At 38.3% G+C, this 24,413-nt stretch overlaps 1 protein-coding gene across 2 annotated transcripts in view; it reads left to right on the top strand.

The window, feature by feature from the left end:
- MIPEP (mitochondrial intermediate peptidase) overlaps positions 1–22,060 on the top strand; it is a 114,658-nt gene extending 92,598 nt beyond the window's left edge. For both annotated transcript variants that reach the window (XM_050937230.1, XM_050937231.1), the window contains exons 17-19: positions 12,500–12,621; positions 14,655–14,728; positions 21,808–22,060. In XM_050937230.1, the coding sequence (XP_050793187.1) occupies positions 12,500–12,621; positions 14,655–14,728; positions 21,808–21,905 (294 nt within the window). In that variant the 3' untranslated portion in view covers positions 21,906–22,060. The remainder of the gene's footprint in view (positions 1–12,499; positions 12,622–14,654; positions 14,729–21,807) is intronic.
- Positions 22,061–24,413: the final 2,353 nt, after the last annotated feature.

Consider the following 24,413-nt stretch of genomic DNA (forward strand, 5'->3'; position numbering starts at 1 on the left):
ACAGGTTTAATTATGCTTCATACCTTTGTCCACAATGCAGTTTGGTTCATAGCGTGAGAAGTTTTCTTCATGTTTAGTAGGTCATATCAAAGAGAAACACTTTGTTTCCTGTTTGATGTTTTTGCTAATACAGGCATTGAGGCTTTAATGTATAATAAATGGATCCTTTTTCTACTAAGTAGCATAGCTACTTGAGCAGACACTGATGCAGCTCTGATTATAACTTGTTAGTTTTCTGAAGAGTGATGCAACCATATGTCTACTTTTTGGATTTGGTATAACCTCTACGGAGTCGGTTGCTACTTTTGCCAAGTTGGAAACCCCAGTTGTTTACAAAAAATTCAAATCCCTGGATTAGCTTTCAAATGGGCTTTCTTAAAATATACTATACAATCAAACATAAGAATGTGAGTCTGGTGAGAGGAAAATTAAATAAGCTTGCAATGAACTTTATAGAAGTTTGTATAAATAATTAATAGCGGAAAGCAATTTAGAAAGAACTGGTGCCATATTAAGTTAAACATTCAGTTCAAACCTATAACAATGGTGAGAACTTTCCATAGCTTGTGAAGTCATTCTAGGAGGTTTGTTTGGCTTTTTTTTTTTCCGTTAATGTGTTTCAGATCACCTTTGTGACAGGGCAAATACTGATAGCAAAGTATCATGAAATATTTATATTCCAGCAATAATATGACACTATTCACTGAACAACTGTGTCTGTGGCTGCAGAATGTTTACAGAAATTGTAAGATAGTGAAGCACTTTTAAGGAATTTCTTTTTACAAGTGTTGCCTCCATGAAACTCAAACAAATGCTTAGCAATATTTATGTGTAATGAAACTGCTTTTTAAAGAACTATGAAGAAGAAATTTGTATATGTCCCTTACTGGTAATACTTTTAATTAACTTTTATAAATCACTTGTGGGGAAGAAGGAGAGGAAGAGATTAAATTCTATTATTTAGTCAATGTGTAAAGTGAAGTTCTCTCACATGCCAAACTCCCATTATTTTTAGAACAGAAGGACTGGTCCTACATATACTTAGTAGCTCAATTAAATCTATTATTTATATTTCAGTAGGGGATAGATATAGTATCTAAGATATCCCAACTGATAACAAGGGCCTATTATTCGAAGTGCCATATAAACATATAGTAAGAGAGACTGCTTTTCCCTGAAAAAGCTTTGCTTTAAATAGAAAAGACTGTCAACATATCGGAGAAAGGAAGGGGAACTAATCGTCAGTGAAACTTGTCTTCACTGCAACAGTTAGCTAGAATTAGCATGCTCAAATGAGAGCAAGGACACTTCAAACGAACACTCAAGTTAAGCGTGGGACTGGGTATACCCTGCATACCATTGGTGGCAATGTAGAGTGTGAAAAGCAGGCTGCCTCTGCACTCAGGTGTGTATCTACATATGTCAGTGAGAGGCTCTGGCACGGGGAAGCAGCAGGAAAAGACTTGCAGCAGGGCACTGCCAGAGTCTTTCCCTGCGGCTGGTACACTGCTGAAAATAGGGGAGGCACTCAGTGGGCGTGTAGAGAGTCATGTAGGATATATATTGTAAGGTTCTGGTGTGTCTTTATTCTATTTGCCTAAGCAGTGCCTCACTGTCTACACTGCTGTTTATACCTGTGCTGGCATAGCATTCAGTGTACGTACTCCACACGCTGCTGTAAAGAGTGTGCAGTGTAGCTGTACCCTGGATTAGCTGCTGTTGTAACAGCATTTGTTGCATCCCCCACTGCATTACTAGCTCAAGTATCAGTATTGCTCAAGCTTCAACTCACCTGCTTACCCACCCCCAACAGGCTAGTTACATGGAGTTTAAAGCACCATTTAACTCAAGCTAGAGAATTTTGTATGTGGATGGGAGTTGTTAGGGGTAACTCTCAAGTTATAACTCAAGCTAACTGCTATGAGGATACATCTTTTGGATATGTCCACACCTTGAGCTAGGGGTGAGTCCCAGCTCCAGGAGACAGAGTCTCTGCCAATTTTAATCAAGCTAGTATGCTAAAATTAGAATCTAGTCATAGTGATGAAAGTAGCAGAAGGGGCTGCACTCAGTTTTCCAGAGCACTGCCTTGATCAGAAATTACACCTCCAGCTCAATGTAATAGACATACTCTGTAGTTTGCCCAAGGTCACATTGTAAGCTGTGGCAGAGTCAGGAATTGAATCCTGATCTAAATTCCAGTCTGGTGTGCTCAGATATTCAGGCACAAGAACAGAATGGTACTAAAATAACATTAGTTTACAATATTAAATGTCTCATTTTGTAGGTACAGAGGTTTTACCTGATTAAGCTGATATATTGGTAAAGATGTGTTTATATCATCATATAGATTTTTACTAGTAATTTTAACTTCTTACAATAATTTCGTTAAAAAAGGGAAACTTCTATTCATCACAAGTATTACTTGTATATGTTACCTTAAAGCATTGGCTCATTATTTGATTTAAGCCCAGTGTGTTACTAACAGAAGGTACTGAAAGATGGACTAAGACCTGCTCCTGTGCCCATCTGAAGTCCTGCTGACCTGAGTGGGGCTCTTGTTGGGAAAGGATCTGCCGATATTGACTTGACTGTAGGCCTGAGATGTTTGTATTACCCATTCGTGGCTGGTAGCATGCTCTCGTCGTGTGCATTGCATGTGTGTATATATCCAAAACTATATATCAGGATAGAAGAGATGAATTTGGAAATTCTCAGGTTTGTGTATTATGTAATATTTTACTTTAGAAAGCTATCATTTTATTGTAAAATGTGTAATACTACAAATATAGGGAGATAGAGTGGGTGAGGTAGTTTCTTTTGTTGGATCAACTTCTGTTGGTGAGCGGGACAAGCTTTCAAGTCAGACAGAGCTCTTCTTTAGGCATGGGAAAGGAACTTGAAAGCTGCTCTCTCTCACCAACAGAAATTGGTCCAATAAGTGATATTATCTCACTCACCAGGGACCAAAATGGCTACAACTACACTGCATAATACTACCAGTATAGCCTGTCTTAATTTACTTTTTGTCCAATTTAAACATCCTAAATTGTCATTTGACTTTTGTCCTGTCTGCCTGCCTTCCAGTCAGGATCTTAATATGAACATCTAATAAAGTTTGTGAAGCAATGCTGAACCATAAACTTAGCCTTTTAAAGTATATATTCTTCTGTATCTCTCAAGTGGCAATTTTCATCACATCGTCTTGGAAGTGGATATATAGTGGTATATAGCTTTTGTACATTTGAGTTGTGATGATCAAGTCATTCAGTAGGTTAAATTTAAAATGTGTATATTTTTGTTAATATTTCAAATAATTCAACAGCCATATGGTACATATCTAGAAACACTTAAGTGGTTAATTGCACGTTAAATTCCTTTCCTCTTCCCCAGTATAAACAACTGCAAAAATATTTACATTCCCTGTCTTGCTAGATTTATTTATGACTTTATAAGAAAAACACAGAAGTGTTATAAATTGAAACTTTAATCTCTTGTTTGACTCACTTTCTAAAATGTCAATGGTGTCTTAGTTGGTTTATCTTACACGCTATCCCACTCCTAACCTCAGAAAGGCACTTTACAGTAAAGTTTTGAACTATTGTGATGTTAGCCAAGCTAGTGGGAAATAAGAAGTCGTTTCTTATAATTAAGTTCAAGTTATTCCACCCAAAATCAGAAGCTGCAACTAGAGGAAAAAAGGTGTTTTTGTTTTTTTAAATTCTTTAAGGATCTTTTTTATCTTTTTTTAACTCCAGTGTTATGCTGATGTAATCCTGTTGAAATTGGAAGAGTTTACACCAACATTAAACTGCAGTAACACAACAGTGAATCAGACCCAGCATATAGAAAAAACAACCTCATCCCAAAACAAATACATAAATGATAAAACACACAGAATTTCAGTGGGTGATTTAAAATGAGATAATGTATGGCTCACCAGTGCCCTTCCAAAGAGTGTTCTTTGTTTAAAATAAAATAGTGCATGAGTACCTTGGTTTTCTTCTAGAGCAAACCATACCTCTCAACTTTCAAAACTGAGAGACAAGCTATGAAAATGTGTGACAAATTACCAAATTGTGGAACACCTGCGTTTTGTGCCATAATTTTCAGATAATGTTTTTTTAACCTGGTTTAGGAATATTTTCTCATTCTGTGAATTAAATTGGTATTTTAAATAGAAAAGTTGAAAAACAAATTCCATCATTTGCAACCATAAGGACTTCCCAATACTTGTGGCTTGATAGCAGATCTTGAACCATGGAGTTTCAGATCCCCGCTGCAGACTTCTTCCATTTGAGCTACACTTTGTGGACCAGACACTAGAAAGGCACCGAACATACACTTTGCCATTGAGTTTCAGAACGAATTGTCAAACAGCACTAGAATGTTGGGAATTCTTTTCCTGGCTCTGGCACGGGTGTATGTATATTGGTTAGAGTCTGGGTAGCCAAGCACACAGATTAATTCATAGATTCTAGGACTGGAAGGGAACTCGAGAGGTCATAGAGTCGAGTCTCCGGCCCTCATGGCAGGACCAAATACTGTCTAGCTGTAACTGAAACTGAAGTCACCTGAAATCAGAGTCAAAATTAAAATTCAAACAGTCGAGCAAACTCACTCACACCAATGGCTAGTACTCTCACTCTCACCTGGCAGCCTGTTCAGCAGCGGAGTTTCTTACTCTCCCTCTCAAACTCCCCTGTCTGCAGTCCCCTGTCCGCTTCGCTATTTAGCTTGTTAATTCTTGGAGGCAGAGTTGATGAGACTTGGATTTGTCATACTAGAGGCCTGGGTACTATTTCCCAGGTCTGCCCTATGCAAACTTTCAGTTAACTGCCTTATAAAGTGGGTAAGAACAATACTTCACTGCCCTCTTGGTTAAGATATGAAAGCAATAATAAGAGCTCTGAAGTGCAGAACTGTAGACAGCAGTCAGTAAAGGTGAGACCAGAACTCCTGGTTCCCAGCTCAGTTCACCTTCCTCTTGACTGAAGAGAGGTGTGTTCTCTCTCTCTCGTTTGTAGAATATTGCCTGACTAGGTAGAACAGTGGAACTGGGAGCCTGTTAAGCTGAAATACATAATGTCCCACAAAAGCCAGTTTGCTTGAATTTTGCACTAAACGATGTACCAATTCTCCACAATGAAAAGTGGCCCCACAATGCTTGATGTGCCTAAAGTTGCAGCTCCTCGTGTTGCTCCTCAGATTCTTTAATCTACAAATGTGGATCACTTTGCAAATATTGGGCCTAGATAAAGGAAGACGGTCTGCTAAAGGCCTGGCTTATATAATGGCTTTTATAATTAGCCAGGAGCTCATTGATGACTTTCAGCAGTTTTTCCACCCCATGCTGACGCCCAACTTCATGGGCCGTAAAAGCAGTAGCACCAAGCTGGCACCAGATCTATGGCTTCTCCACCCAATGGTCCCTGCAGGAAAGAGGAGCTGGCTGTTCATCTGCTTGCATCTACTGCCAGGGATAAAAATTTAATTGGGAAGGGAGGGCCCCACCAAATATTACCTCCACCAAATATTCTTGCTTATGGAAACTATTCAGCAACTCTCCTGCTAAGATTGAATACAGTAGAAATTTTAAATTCAAAATAGTAAATGAAGGGGGGAAAGTATTTACATAGTTGATGTTGAATCTTGTAATATTTACCCTGTGATTTGTCTTCAGACTCAAAACTGAATTGAGACATTTCATCTGCTTTGAAATAGTTGAAGATTTATGGAGACCAAATAACAGCACAAACTTTCAAAGAGCATTTTGAAAGGTTCAGGCACTTCTCGAGGACAAATCAAACAGTGTATGGCTGGATTAGCACAAATACTATGAGTTCTTTTCTTCTAAAAGGAAATTGTAGTCTAAACAGTTACAGTATTTTACAGCACTAATGCCATTAAATGAAAACAAAGACTAGCTATAGATCAAATGAAAACTAGTTAACAGTGGGAATATAATAAGTTATTCAGTGCTATTTGCAACTCATTTTCCCTTCTACAATTTTGGTTTAATCTCATAAAGACTGTGGCTGAATTTTGTATTAATTGATTTTGTTGTACTTTTAAACATTGCTAAATCTGAGAATTCAGTCTAGTCTTGATAGGTATAGGCTGGAAACATCTTTAACCATGCATAACTGAAGTGTCAGCTAAACTTTAAAGGATATCACTTACTAATAGGTTGTAGGAAATTGTAGTAATATCTTTAAAGTTTTGTTCCATATACTAAGTATGCAGCAAATGGGTATCTTCATTTAAACGCTTAATAAGACTTTCAATTTATTTTAGTTAAAGTACAGCAGGGTTTTTATTAGAAAGGATGAAAAGCCATTGCACATGGGATTTTGGAAATTCTTCAGACAAGATAATCAGGGAGGATTGATGGTATGTTGATAGAAAGCAGGCATCTTTAACTAATAATTTCAGTGGATCAGTCACGCACCTTTTATTTCTGTCAGCTATACTGTACAAAAAACAGGCAGTAACATGACCTGCAGATGGCATATTATCATAACCCTTGGGCTATGCTATAGAATACACTGTTATTTAATAAACTCCTGGAATGTCTTCAACTTTTTCATAATTATTACATGTATTCCTGGAGTGGATGATATACTCAGAATCTTCATTAACTTTCTTACAGCTTAACAGAAACATAACCTGTAATAAAAAGTGTGTCCTAATTGTGTATGTCTAGCCTGCAGGTTTTCCAATGGGGAAATTCATGTGTCAGATTTTTTTTATTGATATAGGGAAATCATTCAGCTCTGGAAATTGAAAATAAAGAGATTAACTGAGCATTAACTGAGATCTACTGAGAGCTAGAGTAGAGGAATTGGTAATTGCTGCAAGGAGGACAGTAAATAGAATCTACTTTGTGTGGGGACATTACAGGAGGTTGGGGGAAGAGAATGGTGACATACTAGAATTACTTGTTTTCTGCAGTGAGACAGTCTGGCCTCAGACTTTTTGCCTGGTTAGTAAACACATTTTAAAGTCCAGCCTACACTAAAACTTAGCTGGAGGACAGCTGTGTTATAATCAGGTTTCTTGACGTGGTATTTGCAGAATGAACAAAACTTTGGTTACATTATTTCATTAGTTTAGTTTAGACTTATCCAATGGTAATTGCCAGGATTATTTCCTTTTCTTAAAATCAGTGTGGCACTTGCCACACTAGGGATATAATCTCATTTTTCACTACCAACCCAGTTGTCCATAGCTTTATTAAAAGAAAACCCTTTGGTACAATGAGTTCATAGCTAATTCTTTTAATACCCTGGAATGTGTGTCATATCCACAGGCAGTTTTAAAAATATATTCAACTTTTGCTAATATTCCATTATTTGGTCTTGTCTCTTTAAGTTATATTATGTGCCCTCATCATCGTAGGATCTAAGCACTTTCCAGGGTGCATTAAGTGATGTGACTGGCTAGCATAGTTCTTTCCTTATCTCTTCCTCTCCCAAAGAGTAAGTTGTGTGAGGATTTTTTTTACTACATATATTAGCAAAGGCAAGGCCAAACAAGTGCATCTTATGCTTGGAATGAAAAGTGATGCGATTTATGTTGGTTCTTACACTGGGAGTTGGTTTCATAGCGTTGGGCCAAGAAAGCTCTTTGTCCTGCGCATTTGTGGTACAGTTTCATTTTGCCTGTGGAGTGAAGCTGTTGACAGTGGTCCTCATCCTGGAGCTACAGGTGATCTTTTAGTTACCCTGGGCCCGTCCATTGAGTGCCTTTGAGATATTCTGTGGGACGACACTGTGGGAAATGAAGGGACAGTTCTGTGTGTTCACAGTAGCCTGTGTTGCCGAAGAGACATGCTGCTGTGTTCTGTACTAGATGGCGTTTATGATGGCTATTGAAATTAATCCTTTCTGAGGTGCATAACACAGGGTTAAGTATTTTCCTCTCATGCCAAACCCCTGAAAAGGGTTTTCTTTTATAACAGAAAAAGCAGATGTATTCTTTCAGTTTTTCATAAGCAGATATATTTGGAAATTATTAAGATTTTAGGCATGTGAAGAGTGATTCAACAGTAAAGCTTTTTCCATTCTTGTGAGCGCTGTAACCTTTCAAGATGAAACTTCAAATCCTCAATCTGAAGACTTAATATAGAATAAAATAAAGACTGACATGTTTTTCTGCTTCAGGCTTCTAAAAATACTGGCCTTCTGATCTGTTTTTAAAATGTGTTTTCAGTTTAGTGATTATGGTTAAAATTAAGGGACGAGTTAGAAGAATTGTAGATGTTATGTATAAATGTTGCAACCGCAGTACTTTTCATTGCAAGCTGAAAAATCTGAATTCAAGCTGAACTTAATTTCAGACCCTGGACTGTAGGAGGTAAGAATAGTTGGATAAAAAAAAATCACTTCATTTTTAAGAGCTTGCACAAGACCCCTTGTAGTGTGATTTTTGTATATTTCACTCCATCAAAAAATTAAAAATTGATAATATTTCTCTGACATTTAGTGACTGTGGCTTTATGCCTTGCAAAACAATTTGAGTAGAAACCCCTCATTAAATGGTAAAGACAAAGCAAGAAGAAAGTTTTTGACTCATGCTGATATTGTAGGAACTGGGAGCCCATTTTCCAAACAGTGCTCTGGGAGTTGCATGACTAAATTCCAGCTCACTGCTTTTGAAAATGTACCCCTCAGGGTTTTATTTCTGGCTGTTTAATGCTGAACAGACAGCATGCTGCTAGCTCCTGTTTTTCCTCATCCCCTCACGTGGATCTGGATCATGGAATTGGCCACAATTCTTTCCCTTGATTTGAGGCAGTAGGACTGATGATAAGCCACAGTTTTATCCACCAGAAGGCCAGCTTTTTGTTTGACCCCACTCCCGTCTCTCTGTTCTGTGTTAGGTAGGTCAGAAATGCATAAGCGCTAGATGGAGCACAACAAAGCAACTCTGTATATCTCAGCTGTCACCACTTTGATCAGGCTGCCTCTTCCTGCTATTATATTTTACTTCTGGTGTGCTCCCAGCACCCTTTCACTCTTCTGCTTAGCCTGCCTCAGCACTTCATGGCAGCAGTGTCAGGAGCAGGGAGCAGACACCTATGGACCATGGGTTTTGATTCAAAGCATCTGCAAAGCTACCTCATTCCCCTCCCCCCCCCACCCCCATTCAAAACTTTCCTTATAACTTCTTTCCATGGTACCTACAAAAAAAATTGACAATGGTAAGCCACTGGTGTGCTGAGACTACTGCCTATCATGCTGTCCAAAGTTGTCTCACTGTTTCCTTTGTGACAAAGTTCCTTCTCTGCCTTGGTGGGTCCTGTGCTTTCTGGCGGATTTGCTCACCTCAGAGGTTCACGGCATCCCTCAGTTTGGCTGCTTTTGCTAGAGGCTCAAACCTGCCTTTCACTCAACTAACCTCATCACCAGGGCCAGCTCCAGACACCAGCCTACCAAGCACGTGCTTGGGGCAGCACCTTGGGGCGGAGTGGCGCTCGGGGTTTTGGTTTTTTTTTTGTTTTGTGGTGGTTGTTTTTTTGGTTTGGCCGGGTGTGGCACTTGGGAGGGGGCGGGGTTTTGGGCGGCTCAGCGGGGGCAGGCTTCAGCGGCACAGTGCTTGGAGGGGCAGGGACTTGAGCGGCACAACGCTCGGAGAGGGGTTCAGCGGGGCAGCGCTCTTTTTTTTTTTGCTGAGGGTGGCCAGCATGGGGGAAATGCAGAACAATCCCTGCAGTCTCTGTGTCCCACTCAGTGGGTAGGGGACAAGCCAGATCCCTTTCCAAATAAGATCTTCCCCTCTGGTGTGTGTTACAGACCAGGTCAACTCCTCCTTTGTCAGATAGGGAGTTGGGGAAATGGGGAGGAGCCCAGGCCCAGCCTCTACACCAGGTTCCAGCCCAGGGCCCCATGGATAGCAGCTGTCTACAACATCTCCTGTATCAGCTGCTTGACAGTTATAACTCCCTGGGCTACTCTCCCATGGCCTGCGCCAGCCTGGAGCCCCCTCCCACACTCTAAACCCTTCAGCCCCACCTCTCCCAAATGAAGAGAGTACACTTACAAGGTTTGCAGAAAATACAAACCTGGGAGGGGTTGCATGTGCTTTAGAGGATTGTTTTGAATTTTAATCCTATCTGCACAAACTGGAGTAATGGTCTCAAGTAAATAAGATGAAATACAAAGTACTAAGACAAATACAAAATACTCCTCTTAGGGAGGAACAATCAATTGCACACCTACAAAATGGGAAATGACTGCTTATGAAGGAGTATTGCAGGAAGGGATCAGAGGGTTATAGTGGATCTCAAGCTAAATATGAGTGTAACTCTGTTGCACCACCTCACCTCACCTCACCCCCCCCCTCAAAAAATAAAGCTATTATCATTACAAGGAAGAGGGTAAAAAAATGTTGTTCTTGACCTCTGAGGATAGGATAAGAAACAGTGGGTTTAAATTACAGCAAGGGCAGTTTTTAGGTTAGACATTAGGAAAAACTTGCTAGCTATCAGGGTAGTTAAGCACTAGAATAAAGTGCCTGGGAAGGTTGTGGAATCTCTGTCATTGGAGGTTTTTAAGAACAGGTTAGACAAATTCCTGTCAGGAATGGCCTAGTTGTTATGTAGTCCTGCCTTGAGTGCAGGGCACTGGACTAGATGACCTATAGAGATCCCCTGCACGTCTGTGTTTTTCATAGAGCTCTGATCCTGTTTGAACGGGACAAATGACATCTTTGAATTGACTCCCACTTCGTTTCCTGGAAGGGAAAAAGGGAGAAGCGGTTTCTTATTGCTCCGTTGCTAGATAGAGCCATCTTACATTGAAGAAGCATATAAGACTGCAGGGAAACAGTATGTCTCTTCAATTTAATTCTACTCCCCTTTTCACATTACAGGCAGGGGAAATCTGAGAACATAAACTTTGTTTCTAAGAGAGTAGAGCTGATCATTTCAATTTTCCGAGCTAAAGAAATGGAGCCATATAGGCAAGTACTCTATTTAAGTAAAAGAGAAGAGTCCAGCAACACTGGAATGAGTCATAAAACTAAATAACAATTTATAGACAAATAACAGTATAATTAAAATCTGCTATAAATATACAAGCAAATCTGTGAACAATGGTATATCATGTGGGTGTAGTTCATTTACCTCTGAGCTTGTACTTTGGCATATGGAAAGATGTACTTTACTATAATTTTGTTTTTGGCAAAAGATCATGGATTTAACTTTTTCAGGTGTGACTCTATAATTATCCACGTGGAAAATGTGGTGTTAATTGTAACAGGTGAATTGTGGTTTTCTTTTAACACCAAATAGAAATAATGTGAATATTATTAAATGTCTGAGTTTTTTTTACTAGTTACAGTTTTCTGTGCCTTTGATTCTGTTTGCTCATAATATTCATTTATAATGATTAGCATAGGAAAAATGTAGTCTTTAGCTCAGAAAATATTTATTAGAATGAGGTTCTACACATTAGCTTTTCTTTCATTGTTTCTCCTTAATACTGTCAGATTTCTGTCAATGTAATACATGAACCAATTCAGTATATAACTCTTGCAATCTTTGATAAAAAGTTCTAAAAATAATCAGAAGGCTATGTCAAGGTTTTTTACCCCACTTTGAACTTTAGGGTACAAAAAGTGGGGACCTGCATGAACACTTTTTTAAGCTTAATTACTAGCTCAAATCTGGTACACTGCCACCAGCCAGAATTTAGTGTCTGGCACACTTTCTGTTCCCCCAAAATCTTCCCTGGAGAACTCAGACCCAAACCCCTTGAGTCTTAAAACAAGGAGAAATTAACCATCCCCCTCCTTTTCCCACCAGACTTTCCCCTCCCTGGGTTGCCTTGAGAGGCTTCACACCGATCTAAACTCCTTGGATCTTAAAACAAGGAGGAATTAACCATCCCTCCTCTTTTCCCCCCCACCAATCCCTGGTGAGTTCAGACTCAACCCCTTGGATTTTAAAACAAGGAAAAATCAATCAGATTATTAAAAAGAAAGCTTTTAATTAAAGAAAGAAAAGGTAAAAATTATCGCTGTAAAATCAGGATGGAAAATGCTTTACAGAGTATTCAGATTCATATAGACCAGAGGGACTCCCCCACTAGCCTTAGATTCAAAGTTACAGCAAACAGAGGTAAAAATCCTTCCAGCAAAAAGACACATTCACATGTTGAGAAAACAAACATAAGACTAATCCGCCTTGCCTGGCTACTACTTACAATTTTGAAACATGAAAGACTGATTCAGAAAGATTGGGAAAGCCTGGGTGTACGTCTGGTCCCTCTTAGCCCCAAGAGTGAACAACGAACAACACAAAAAGCACAAACAAAGACTTCCCTCCCCCAAGATTTGAAAGTGTCTTGTCCCCCTATTGGTCCTCTGGTCAGGTGTCAGCCAGGTTACTGAGCTTCTTAACCCTTTACAGGTAAAAGAGACATTAACCCTTAACCATCTGTTTATGACAGGCTATAAGTGATGTGATTTCCATTCTGTTTTCTTTTCCCTATAGGCATGGCAGCTGAGATTCAGCCATGTAGTGGGATACGGTGCCAAGTACTACTCCTACCTCATGTCCAGGGCCATTGCCTCCATGGTATGGAAACAGTGTTTTGTGCGGAACCCATTTGACAGGTAAAAAGAGAGAGTGCATGAAGTAGAACTGAATGGCATACTAACTCTGGGGAGCAGAAAATTTGCTTGTCATACTTATAGCAACATTTTGATTTTTTTATATCATTGTAATTGATTTTTCTAAATATGTTAATTTTAAAAACATAGCAAAATACAACATAACCACAGATAAGGTGAATTGTAGGACATGTTCACTGATGCAAAGAATACAGCATCAGCATTTTAAAATGTAGATGCCAAGTGGGAGGCACCAAAATCCGTATGTAGTCATCTAATTAAAAAGCTTGATTTTCAAAAGTGTTAAATACCTGTAACTTCCATTTGACATAGAAGAAGCTGTCAGTATTAAACAAGCTTCTTGTCATCACCTTCAAAGCTCTACATAGCTCTACATAGTTATCTTCCCTTTTCAAGCTTTGCATTGAATCCCTCTGCTTGGCTAGTATACACAGCTTTGTCTGCTTGTTTATTAGTTTCTTGTCCAGTTTCCTCCATGCCGCCTTCTGTGCAGTATCCTGTGCGTGATGCAGCCTCCCTGAGCTCATCTGCAAGACTCCCTACCCTGTCCACATCAGAGTCACTCTTGAAGACCAATTTTGTCCTGCTTCTTACAATCAGTCAAGCTGACTTGTACGTCAGTTGCCTATTCTGCTTCTCTTAGCCTCTTTCTACTAGTCTGTCTCCTTATGGTGTGAGCTCTGTGGAGCAAATACTGTTTCTTCCTGAATGTTTGGAAAGCACCTGCCACACTGTAGGTACCACCATAAATAAATATGTTTAATAACAGCCTATAAGCAAATAAATTCACATGTTCAAATTTAGATACCCATATTTGAAACTGTTTGCCTTAATTTGTAACGCTTTTTACCTGGATATGTTATATTTGACTGATAGCAGAGAATCTGACTGCTTGTTTGCTTGCTTGTTTGTTTGATGAAACTTCCAGCTTATCTAGACAGACTACACTGTGGGGGATTGCTTATTTGTACTGAGGTGGCACAACATTTGAACACCTTGTGAGCTATGAAAATCTCACTACAATTGAGAAAGTGCCTTTTAGGACTTTTGTCATCCATTTTGACATCTATTTTAGTTTTGGGCCAAAACTGTATTTAACATTCAAATAGTGATTTCCTAAAACAAGGAAGTTCTGTATTTGTTCAGCATGTGTGACACTGGGCAGCAATAAGCAAAAACATTTCCTGATGCATTTAGAAAACTGTTATTTAAATGTGGCTAGAAGATATAGCAGTGTAGTTGTAGCTGTGTCGGTCCCAGGATATTGCAGACACAAAGCGGGCGAGGTAATATCTTTTATTGGCCTTCTGTTGGTGAGAGAGACAAGATTTGAGCCACACAGAGCTCTTCTTATTTCAGAGCTAGCAACCATTTCTGGTCCTTGGAGGGTCTCATTTAATAACCAAAAAGGCCAACACAAAATATAAGCAAAACCTTTATCCCCATGTCTGACTCTCAGCTGAATCTTAGCTTATTTGTTCCATCTGAGTCCACTGCTCGCCTCTGTCCAGGGCCAAGCCCTTTATAAGCAGGTCCCTTTCCTAGAGTCCATGGACTTGCAACTCCCTAGGGAGAATCCTTCCCTAGAGCTAGGTGTCTGTGGAGACCTGCCAACTGCAGCTCTTCTCCAGGAGAGCCCATATTTCTTGATAGACTGGGCTTCCTGCCACCATTTCGGAGATTTGTTTGCTGGGACCAGGCTTTCCTGGTGGCCTGCCAATTGTAGGTCTCAACAGTGAAGACTAACAAGTTCTTTGCAAAGTACAATATTGCATAAAAACAACATAGTTTTTGTAAATATTAAATCTATCTAGCTTAGTTAATTCTTGCATAATTTTAAATAGTGTGCATTTCTCTAATCAGTATATGATGAAGGCAGCCATTGTCTAAAGGTGTCAGGTTTTATTAGATCTATAGCTGTGTCTATTCTGTAAAGAAACAAGAGACAAGTGTGACTGAAAGCTGAATGGGTTGTGTATGCAGGTGGCTGTAATATTATCTGTCTTTTCCTTCAGGGCAATGGGTGAGCGTTATCGCAGAGAGATGCTGGCACATGGTGGTGGAAAAGAGCCCATGCTCATGGTTCAAGGTAAAAGAAAAAGAAGGATTGTTTTGTTTCTGTGACCTTCCTCCCCCTGTTCCGCCCTCTTTCCCCATTGCTGTTACTTACCTTTTGGCAAATATTAGTGGTTGCGATTAGGTAGCAATAAATAATTTAAGAATATTTCCCTATCCAATCCTTTATACTTAACCAAAGTTTTCATAGGATTTATTAAAGGGGATATTTAGAGTAGATTATCTAATTTAATAGACTAGATCTCAAATAATGCTTCATGGATCACTAGAACTCATGATAATACCAAGAATGAAATATTTTGAGATCCAAATAGCAGGGGAATAAGGTGTTGGAAAGGAATCTCTTTCAAAGTGGTCCATAGAATTTAAAGGTACCAGTCAGATGCTCCGAAAAAGGAGAGAGACACCATCATTAATTTTTTTCTAAAGTTTGTTTTACTGATTTTTACCTGTATATTAACTGAAAGGCCATCATTCCAAATATTGCTGATGTAGAAATAGGAAATCTTTTGTTCAGTGTCACTTTGATAACACCAAAGCAGTTCAGGTAGTGTCAGCACTTTGATAATGCACTCTCAATATAAAGGGAAGTTGAAGATTGTAACAAAATTTGGTTTTGATCAGTATCCCTCCTAGAATCCTCTTCTCGTATTTATTCCTTTTGGTGCAGACAAGAACATAAACTGCATTCTTAAATCAAGTCTCTGATTCAAATATTATTTGAATAATGAAACCTACAAGATGTTTCCATTGATGAAGCACATGAAACCATGCATAACTGCACATGAGTTTTCCTTCTGTTGTGGGAGTACATAATTTTATTTGCTTACATTTCCAGACAAAAATATATTGCTGTTGAGTAGAGGTTGAAAGTATGTATCAGTAATTTTAGGGTAAAATTCATTCCTGAATGGTATATTTATTCCAAAAAGAAGCATTATAACTTCTAGAAATCCTGCGTTAAGATTACATTTAAGATAAATCCAAATACGTTTACCTATAGAAATGTACAGTTAAGGCTCCGTGACATCCATAGCTCTGCCGTGCATAGGGGGCAGTATGGAAAAAAGTCATGTAGACTGTTGTAAGGAAAGCAGATAATGGGGGAGAAAAGTGAGCATGGTCATCTGTAAAACGTAGTCTGTTTGCCTTTTCAAATTGTATTTAAATAAATGGAACCTTAAAAACTAAATTGAATCTTATTATGTCACATTAAGCACTATAATAATAGAGCTGCGTTTAGTCTGTTGTTTGTACAGGCATAACAGTAATCAGATAAAAGTACCTCTTTCCGATTTGTCAATATGAGCATAATTGATACTTGCAGTAAGAATGCTGAATAAACAATCCGCATTATGCAGTGATAAATTTACTGGCACCGTGTGTACTTCTATAATTTTTTCTAATTCTTTAAGATGCTTTTAAAAAGAGAGCTTTTAAAGATGGATGAAGTCATAAAAATTAGCAGAGAAAATCATCTCTTCTTTTCACTTAATGTAGGGTTCTTGTTTTAGTGCTAAAATAGTTCATCCAAAAAAAAAAGACAAAACATGTCCCAGTAAAGGGATGGAATAACTGTCACTGAAAATGAAAACCTTTATTGAAATGAAGTGGTCCAGTTTTGGTTTGTCACCTTGACTTTTCATTTTATGCCACACCCATGTGCGGTTAGGTAGTTCCTTTGCTTATCTTGCAACAGTTATGAATAATGTGGACTGTACATATGTGAAAGCTTTTTACTCCCCTGTCCCCAACATTCTGTATTTAGTACAGAAATAAGATTTTAAACAGAAAAGTAATGTCAGGTACTCTAATGTGTTGTCATTCCTTAATATCATCCAGTTACCCTTTTCAGTCAGCTTTTTGTATCTCTCTCACCATCCTCCTCTTCGTTAAGACATTCCAAAACACTGTTTCTTTCAAAAGACATGTCAAAACTCTGTTCCTCCAACTGCAGAAATGCTATTTCCACACACTTCCTCCAAATACATCCTTTACCACCAAGCAATAGTAACCTCTTACTGACGCTACTTTCTTATGGGGGAAGTTTCGGTATTCTCTGATAATAGGTGCCACATTTCAGAAGTCTAAATTTTCTAGGCTCTGATTTCAAGATCTAACTTTTAGGTAGAGTTATGCTTGTGCAAGTCTGACTACTGGTTAAACACACACAAAGCTCTTCCCTTCTAAAGCACGTTAATGCACGTGTCAGTGCTAAGCTGGCCATATTTAATCATTTCCATTGACTCTTTGGTAAAATCTCCTCCTTAATATGACACATTCTTTCACTGGTTCACTTTCTTCATTGCAGTGTTGTAATGTTGCTTCTCAGATTGTATCGTCTTCTCATTTTTATTTTTTAAATGTTTAGATATAGCACTTGCTTCAATCTTTCTCTCACATGATCCTTCAGATTCACTGATAAGGAAGATGTAGGACTCAATCCAACTTCCACTGAAATCAATGGAGAGACTCATTTTGAACTGTGCCTTTAGTTAAGGACCTGAGATTTATAAATCTGCTTGCTTGAATTTGACTCCCACAAGCAAAAGCAACATGCATTACTATTGTAAAAGATGCAGTGTCACCACGAAGTCCTTTCAAAATCTTCTCATCATGTTAACTCTGTGGCATCACCAGTTATTTACTAGATACAAATATGTACTGTAGGAACTGCAAATGGAAAATAATTTCAGCTATGTTTTGTTCAAGAGGCCATCATTTGGTATTTAAAGAAAAAAATATAGTTATGACATAAAATCCATTCGTCCACCTCTCCCAAGTGTCAACGTAGACGTTATTGATCCCTGCTTTGCTTTGTATCACAAAATCCCAGTGTGCAGCACTTCAGAATAAATGGGTAGGATGGTGCTCAGGGGCAACATAGTGTAGTGGGTTGATCACACAGGTGGAAGCCAGACCTGACTCTTTGTCTAATTTACTATCTTCCAATCTTGAGAAAGAGCACAAAGACGAGTTCAGAGCCTGTTCTTTGTCTTTGAAAATCTGCCCCCTAGAGACTGATTTTAAAAAGTGCACTTGCAAAATGGATGTGAAGTTGTGTTCCTAAACCATTCATACAATGAATGTATTATAGGCAGATACCTAATTATCCACTTCTGTGCACGAATACCCTATATACATGTGCAAAGTAATCACATATGCAAATTAGGCATGTAGTTGCTCTTGTGCAGTTTTGCAAATCAGGCCCTTATTATCTGTTTCTCCATGTGTAAAATTGTACTCACCTCTTGGAGGTATTGCAAAGATTTTAGATAATAATTGCCCATCTCTTTTAATGTATAAGGAGCTTATATAAATGGTAGTGCTGTTATGATATCAGTTATGAACAGCAGTAGACATTGGCCCAAACTAAACAAGGCCAAAACAATTACGGTGTTTCAGAGGGACAGAGACCACAGGTTTTTTATAATTTTCCCAATTACAGGTGATTGAAGGTTATGGTTAACTATCCCCAGAAAGGGTGTGGTTAACCACAAGGTTGTAATGAGGAAGAGAACTTCAAAGCAGAGAAGGAGAGCAACATAGCTGCCCTAGGCTTGGGAGAGACCGATCTGAAATGGGAGTCAAGCTGAAGTTACGAAATATACTCTCAGTTTAAAAAACTGCAACCGTCAGTCTTTGTGAATATCTCATTAAATAATTTAGACTGGAGTGTTGTGTGTGTACATATTGTAATACAGATATTCATGGAGTTTAAAGCCAAAAGGGACCATTATGATCTTGTAGTCTGACCTCCTCTATGCAGTAATAGATTCAGACACTGCAGTAGGATTATTCTAAATTAGAGTTTTGGATCTTTACAATAGAATCTCTAGTACTTTATTTAATCAGGGCGTGCTCTTTTTGCATTGGTAGAACTTATTCTGCAGATATTCCTGATCCCACCTCCTCTAGTACCTTAAAAACAGCTGTTGTCACAGGGCTGGGTGCTGTTGAAAGAATAACCAACATGCAGTACATCATTGCAGTGATAAATGAGAGACATCCATTTGCATTCTCAAATGATGCAACTACTGTGTAGAGGCCAATTAAAATTACGATTGGGTGTCTGATTCTGGAATCTTGAAGATGGGTATTTAAAATAATTTATTTGGAACAAAATCTGGTACTTTTCTTTCCCTTTTTTATAGTCCTTTTAACCAATTTTGAATCTACATTAATATCCTTATGTAAGCCAATTTGAAATAATTCACAATGATTTTTAAAATAAGATTTTTTAGACTGTCTAGCTGTATAAACAGCCAACTATATTATAGTGTTCCCTTTAGTCACACATTTTATAATTTCCATAGGGTAGAATTTTTACTGTGTTGCTATTGTACTAAGGTAAGAAATTAGATTTACTTGAAGGTAATTCCTAGGATCGCTCTTCGTTCCTTTTTTGAAAAGCAACCAGTACTATATTTGTTTTTCTTTTTTCTTTGCATACCTGGTTGTCAGTTTTTTGGGGAGAATTGTCAGTGGTCTATAAATTTGTCAGCTAATACTTTTGACACCCTGGATGTATGTTCTCTGGACAGGCTGATTGTGTTTGTAATGAATTTTTAAAATATTTTCTTACATGTTTCTTTGTCCATAGTTATTTTTACGTGATATCAGAAAAGTCAATGTGGCCTGTTAACATGCTCCTGATCACCCTTTCCAATGGAAAATCTGGCAGGAAGGGGGTGCAGGGTGCTGGGGAAATGGTTCTGTTAGAGGGACAGGCCATAGGGATTTTGGTGGCTTGATTGCCCCTGTTCCCCTCACACAGCTAAGCTGCAATGGAGCCGTGCTTGCAGGCTTGCCAGTTGGCAGCTGCCCCTTGAGGCCTCCTTACAGGGGTATTCCCACTACAAAGAGAGCTGCTGAAAAATAGTACCAGCTTTGGCTGTATTGTTTGAGGGGAGGTTCTCCATGGCTGATAGTGTGTCAATATACTTATCCTCCAGCCAGCCCAAATCACTTGGGGGAGGAGACCCACACACAGAGTGAATCCCTTCTGTGCACAGGGCAAGTATCTTTGGGATAGAGTCAGACATCTTGCTGTTTGCAGGTCTTCATTCAAGATGGAGTTTGTTTTCCCATCCACCATAACTGATTTGTACAAACAAGTATGTCTTTCTCTAAGCCGCACCCATATACTGTACTGCAGAAGTCGCTCACTTGTCTTTATGAACTAAAGGTGCAAGCCACACGCTATTGTGCTAAAGGGGACAGTAATGAGCTTGTCAGGTTGTTAAAAATAACCATTTTTCTGCTCCTTTTGATATTGAAAATATCTGAATAGAAGTGTTATTGACTGCATTTTAATTCCATCTGCAGTGTGAACTTTTTATTTTTCTTTTAATTCTTGATATTAATCAACTGTCGTGGCAGTTCCTGTTGACACTTGCAATATACACATAAACCTAATTAAAATAAGGATGCTGTGGGATCCTAACTAGGAAAGTCTTTTAGTAGCTATCCAAAATTGCCTGAAGACTTACTTTCTTCTTGCTTTTTGAACTATTATATTTAGCAATTACTTAACATACAAGAAATGTCTAATGAGGCCAGTTGGTTCTAGTCAGATTTTATTAAAAGATGCGCTGAAAGATTTTGTTTTTCATAAATGCTACAGTTATTATTCCCACTGAAACCAAATGGTCTAAGGATGTGAAAGAATGTAAGAAGATGTGCAGTAAGTGTGCCTATAGTAAAGAGTTGAGCAAGGTTATATTTACATTGGCAGTTTTGTCAGTAAAAATGTGAATCACTTCAAAGAACCGGAAAGTTTATATTTTACACTGACTGGCTCTGAATAGCTGGTTTTGACATTTTCCAATACAAGTAATGTAATTTCCTTTTAAAGGGTTTAAAACATTAATAATTAATAATTCACAGTAGATACACAGTGCAAACTAATGCATTTTTATTACAGCGGAATAGCTGAAAATAATTTAGACAGTATATTCTGATGCTTTATAGAAAACATTTATTTCCTTTAAAAAGTGCACTGTTGCAAATCCATTTTGAGTTGACTGTTTAAAATCTAAATTCCACTGCACACGGGGAATATTTCTGATTTGAATAGATAGAATCTTCTTGGTTAATCAGATCAGAGCAAGTCAGTTAATTGAGATGACATGATATATTTTTCCTCCCCAAGCGAAGAGTCTGCAATATTTGCAAGTAAAATTTTGTTTTCAGGAACAATACTATAGAGTCTTTACAAAGACTAGACATTTCTAATTTGTATAAAATAGGAACATAATTCTTGTATTATTTAAGTTAAACAAGCTTAGACCCACATGATTTTATTATTTAGTCAGCATTATAAGTGTGTGACGCATTTAACAAGCCAGTAAGAAATGCTCCCCAACTTCAAGAACGCTTGGTACATGTTTTGTAGGATTGAGCCTTAAATTTGGACATAATAGGACAAGTGAAGACAGGAGAAATGAGAGAGGGAGAGGAGAAGATGTGACAGGATTTATAGCTAGAAGGTTATGTGACATGCTTAGGTTATGCATATATCTTGATGATTGGGGAGGAGTGGGGGCGTTAATACCATGAGGAGTGTTAGAGAATGTGGAAGAGAAATGGAGTTTTCCAAAGGATAAAATGTAAATCCATTTATGGTTTGATTTTTATATGTAGTGCATAGTGACAGTTTGATCATATGGCATTTCTAAATCAGAGTAGGAAGGATAGTCTAGTGGATAGGGTGCTGATCTGAGACTCAATAGATCTGTGATCAGTTCCCTGCTCAACCACAGATTTCCTGTGTCACCAAAGTCATTTACTCTATTCTGTGCCTCATTTCCCTATCTGTAAAATGGGGGTAATACTTCCTGGCTCACAGTGGTGTTGAGAGGATTGTGAGGCTCTCAGATACTATTGTGATAAGGACCAGATAGCTAGGTAGGAAGAAGATTGATTAAATAATCCCCATGTAGAATGGTTACATGCTTCTTGGTGAAAAATTATGACAGCTGTACTGGAGTAAGTTCAGTATGACACACACAAATTAGTTCGAGTAAACATTGTCATGGCTTTTATGTTGGTGCGATTCTCACTGCGAGTTTCCTGTGCTCCTTTCCATAGGTATGCTTCAGAAGTCTCCTTCTGTGGAAGACTTTGTGGATGCCCTTGTTTCAGACTTGGATCAGGACTTTGAAACGTTCTTCATGGACTCAGAATAACATGGAACTGAACTGATTTTTTTTTTTGTTTCACAGCTGTTCATTGTAAAGCAGAAACAAATAGCCACGGCAGTACTATGTCCATCATTAAGACTGGTCCTCTGTAAAAACAAAGTTATTATTTGTAGAATCTTAAAATAAATAGTTTGTTTTAATGGATTGTATGTGTTTTTATTTAAGAAGATGGGGCTGAGGTTTCAAGTGGTCTTGCAAAAGACTGTTGGGAATATGCTCTTTGACATGTACCTTGTGAGTGTGTGGCTATCTGAAAATCCAACCCTTCACCAAGATGGGTGGTAGCAATGAGACCTCTTTTGGTACACAGTTATTGAAGTCAGGATTAGCACAAAACTGTCATGACTCAGGGTTGTTTGCATGGTTCCTTCTCACCTGCCCACATCAGTACTTGTCAAGCTTTTTCACCCTATTATTTATAGAAGACTATGGGATGTTCTGCATCAGAGGAAGGGAGAGAAACAGCCTGATGTGCTGTGCAGAGAAGAGAAACTGAGGAGAAGTGGGGATGGGAGCCTGTATGGGGAATGAAATGAGGGCCGGGGAGCATATAGGGAAAGAAAGAGTTGAGTGGAGGAAACGCTGAGGATGTGGAGGTAAGAAAAAAGTTAAAAGAGTGAAAACATGGAGAGAGAGAAAGAGTGGGTTTCCTAAAATATTTCAAAATGGACGAATGGCATAGAGAGAGTAAGCAAAAGTAAGAGAACAAAGACTGAGTTAAGGACTAAAAGTATGTATCCAGAAAGAGAAATGGAAATGAAGAACTAAGGGACAAACACCAAAATGGAATTCAGCTTCAAGGCAAGGAGAAAGAAAAGACAAACTTAGAAAACAAAGGACTTGCAGGAGAAAATAGAAAAGGGAAGAGATGACAGAGAGCGAGAGTTGGGTAAGGTATCAGGTGTTTAACAGATTAAAAAAAAACATGGCAAGAAAGTGGAAGAAGAGAAAAAAGCTGTTAATTTATTTTTCATTTACGGGGCAAGCAGTAATTTAAGTCGTATTTTATATAGCTTGTGAAATAAGTCACGATTTTACATGCATTGAAAAATGGTGTCACATCTTGGACGTTTTGCCTCCCACTTTGATACTCATTGGATGCTTGTGATGTTGAGGTACAGTAGAACCTCAGAGTTCCGAACGCCTCAGGAATGGAGGATGTTCGTAACTCTGAAATGTTCGTAACTCTGAACAAAACGTTATGGTTGTTCTTTCAAAGGTTTACAACTGAATATTGACTTAATAGCGCTTTGAAACTTTACTATGCAGAAGAAAAATGCTGCTTTCCCTTTATTTTTTTTAGTAGTTTACATTTAACGTAGTATTATACTGGGTTTTTTTGTGGGTTTTGTGTCTCTGCTGCTCCCTTATTGCATACTTCTGCTTCTAAATGAGGTGTGTGGTTGACTGGTCAGTTCGTAATTCTGGTGTTCATAACTCTGAGGTTCTACTGTATGTGTTGAGGACATTTACTAGTGCTTAAATTGTTAGTACAGCAATCCTATTCCTAACTGATATTTAATTTTTAAACCATGTGTATTTTTAATTAAATATGGAATTTCTTTGCTGACATAGCAATATTGGATACATTTTCAACAGTGATCAACATGTTAACTCCTATGAGTGTAGTTTGTTCCATACCTAATGTATTACATTCTGTACTTAGTTTATCCTTAAAGAGGAAGTGTGTGCAACTCTTTTACATTTACCATACATACCATACTGTAGTTAAACATTTTTTATAAAATAAATGAGGAAAAAAAGCATTATGAGGAAAATTAAACTATTTGTTCTAGATTTAGATGCCAACACCAGCCACCCACACATTATGAAGATTCAGACTTCTCAAAGGATACCATAATAAGCATCAGCATTTTTGTATTAATTTATATGGAATATATGGGCCAAAAGTGTTAACATAACCAGTCACTTTACAACGTTAAACAGTGTTGAACAAGGTTCAGGGTTCAGTATGCAGAGACCTCAGCCTGCTCAGTACCATGGCAAACACACCATTTAAAATCCTTTGAACCTTTTATTGAAGAAATAGAAAAGAAGGAAAAACAGTTAAAGCATTTGAAATGTAGAGTGGTCTTGTTCCCTTTCCCTGTAGCAAGTTTTAGAAAGAAAGAAAACCCTTTATAACAGACTGCCTTTTAGATGATATCAAAGATGGTAATAACTGTCAGCCCACATAGTGTTTAGTATTCAGCTGGTGCTCGTATGGGTGGTGATGTCATCTGGATATCACCCTCTCTGGTCTTGTCGCCTCTCAGGATCAGGCCTGGGATTTTAAGAGACTGGGGGGCTGGCAACAACTCGCTCTAGTAGCGTCCGTCTGTTCTTCTTTTTGTTCCTTTTTATTCTTTTGCACCTTTTCCCCACAAAATCTTTCTTTTAAGGACCCGGAAAGGGAGTGATGGGTGGAATAGATCATCTCCTCATTTTTTTGTTGACCGATTTAGGCCTTATATCTGACATACTAATTCTGGC

Source organism: Gopherus flavomarginatus, chromosome 1 (assembly GCF_025201925.1).
Source record: "Gopherus flavomarginatus isolate rGopFla2 chromosome 1, rGopFla2.mat.asm, whole genome shotgun sequence".
NCBI classification, from domain to species: domain Eukaryota; kingdom Metazoa; phylum Chordata; order Testudines; family Testudinidae; genus Gopherus; species Gopherus flavomarginatus.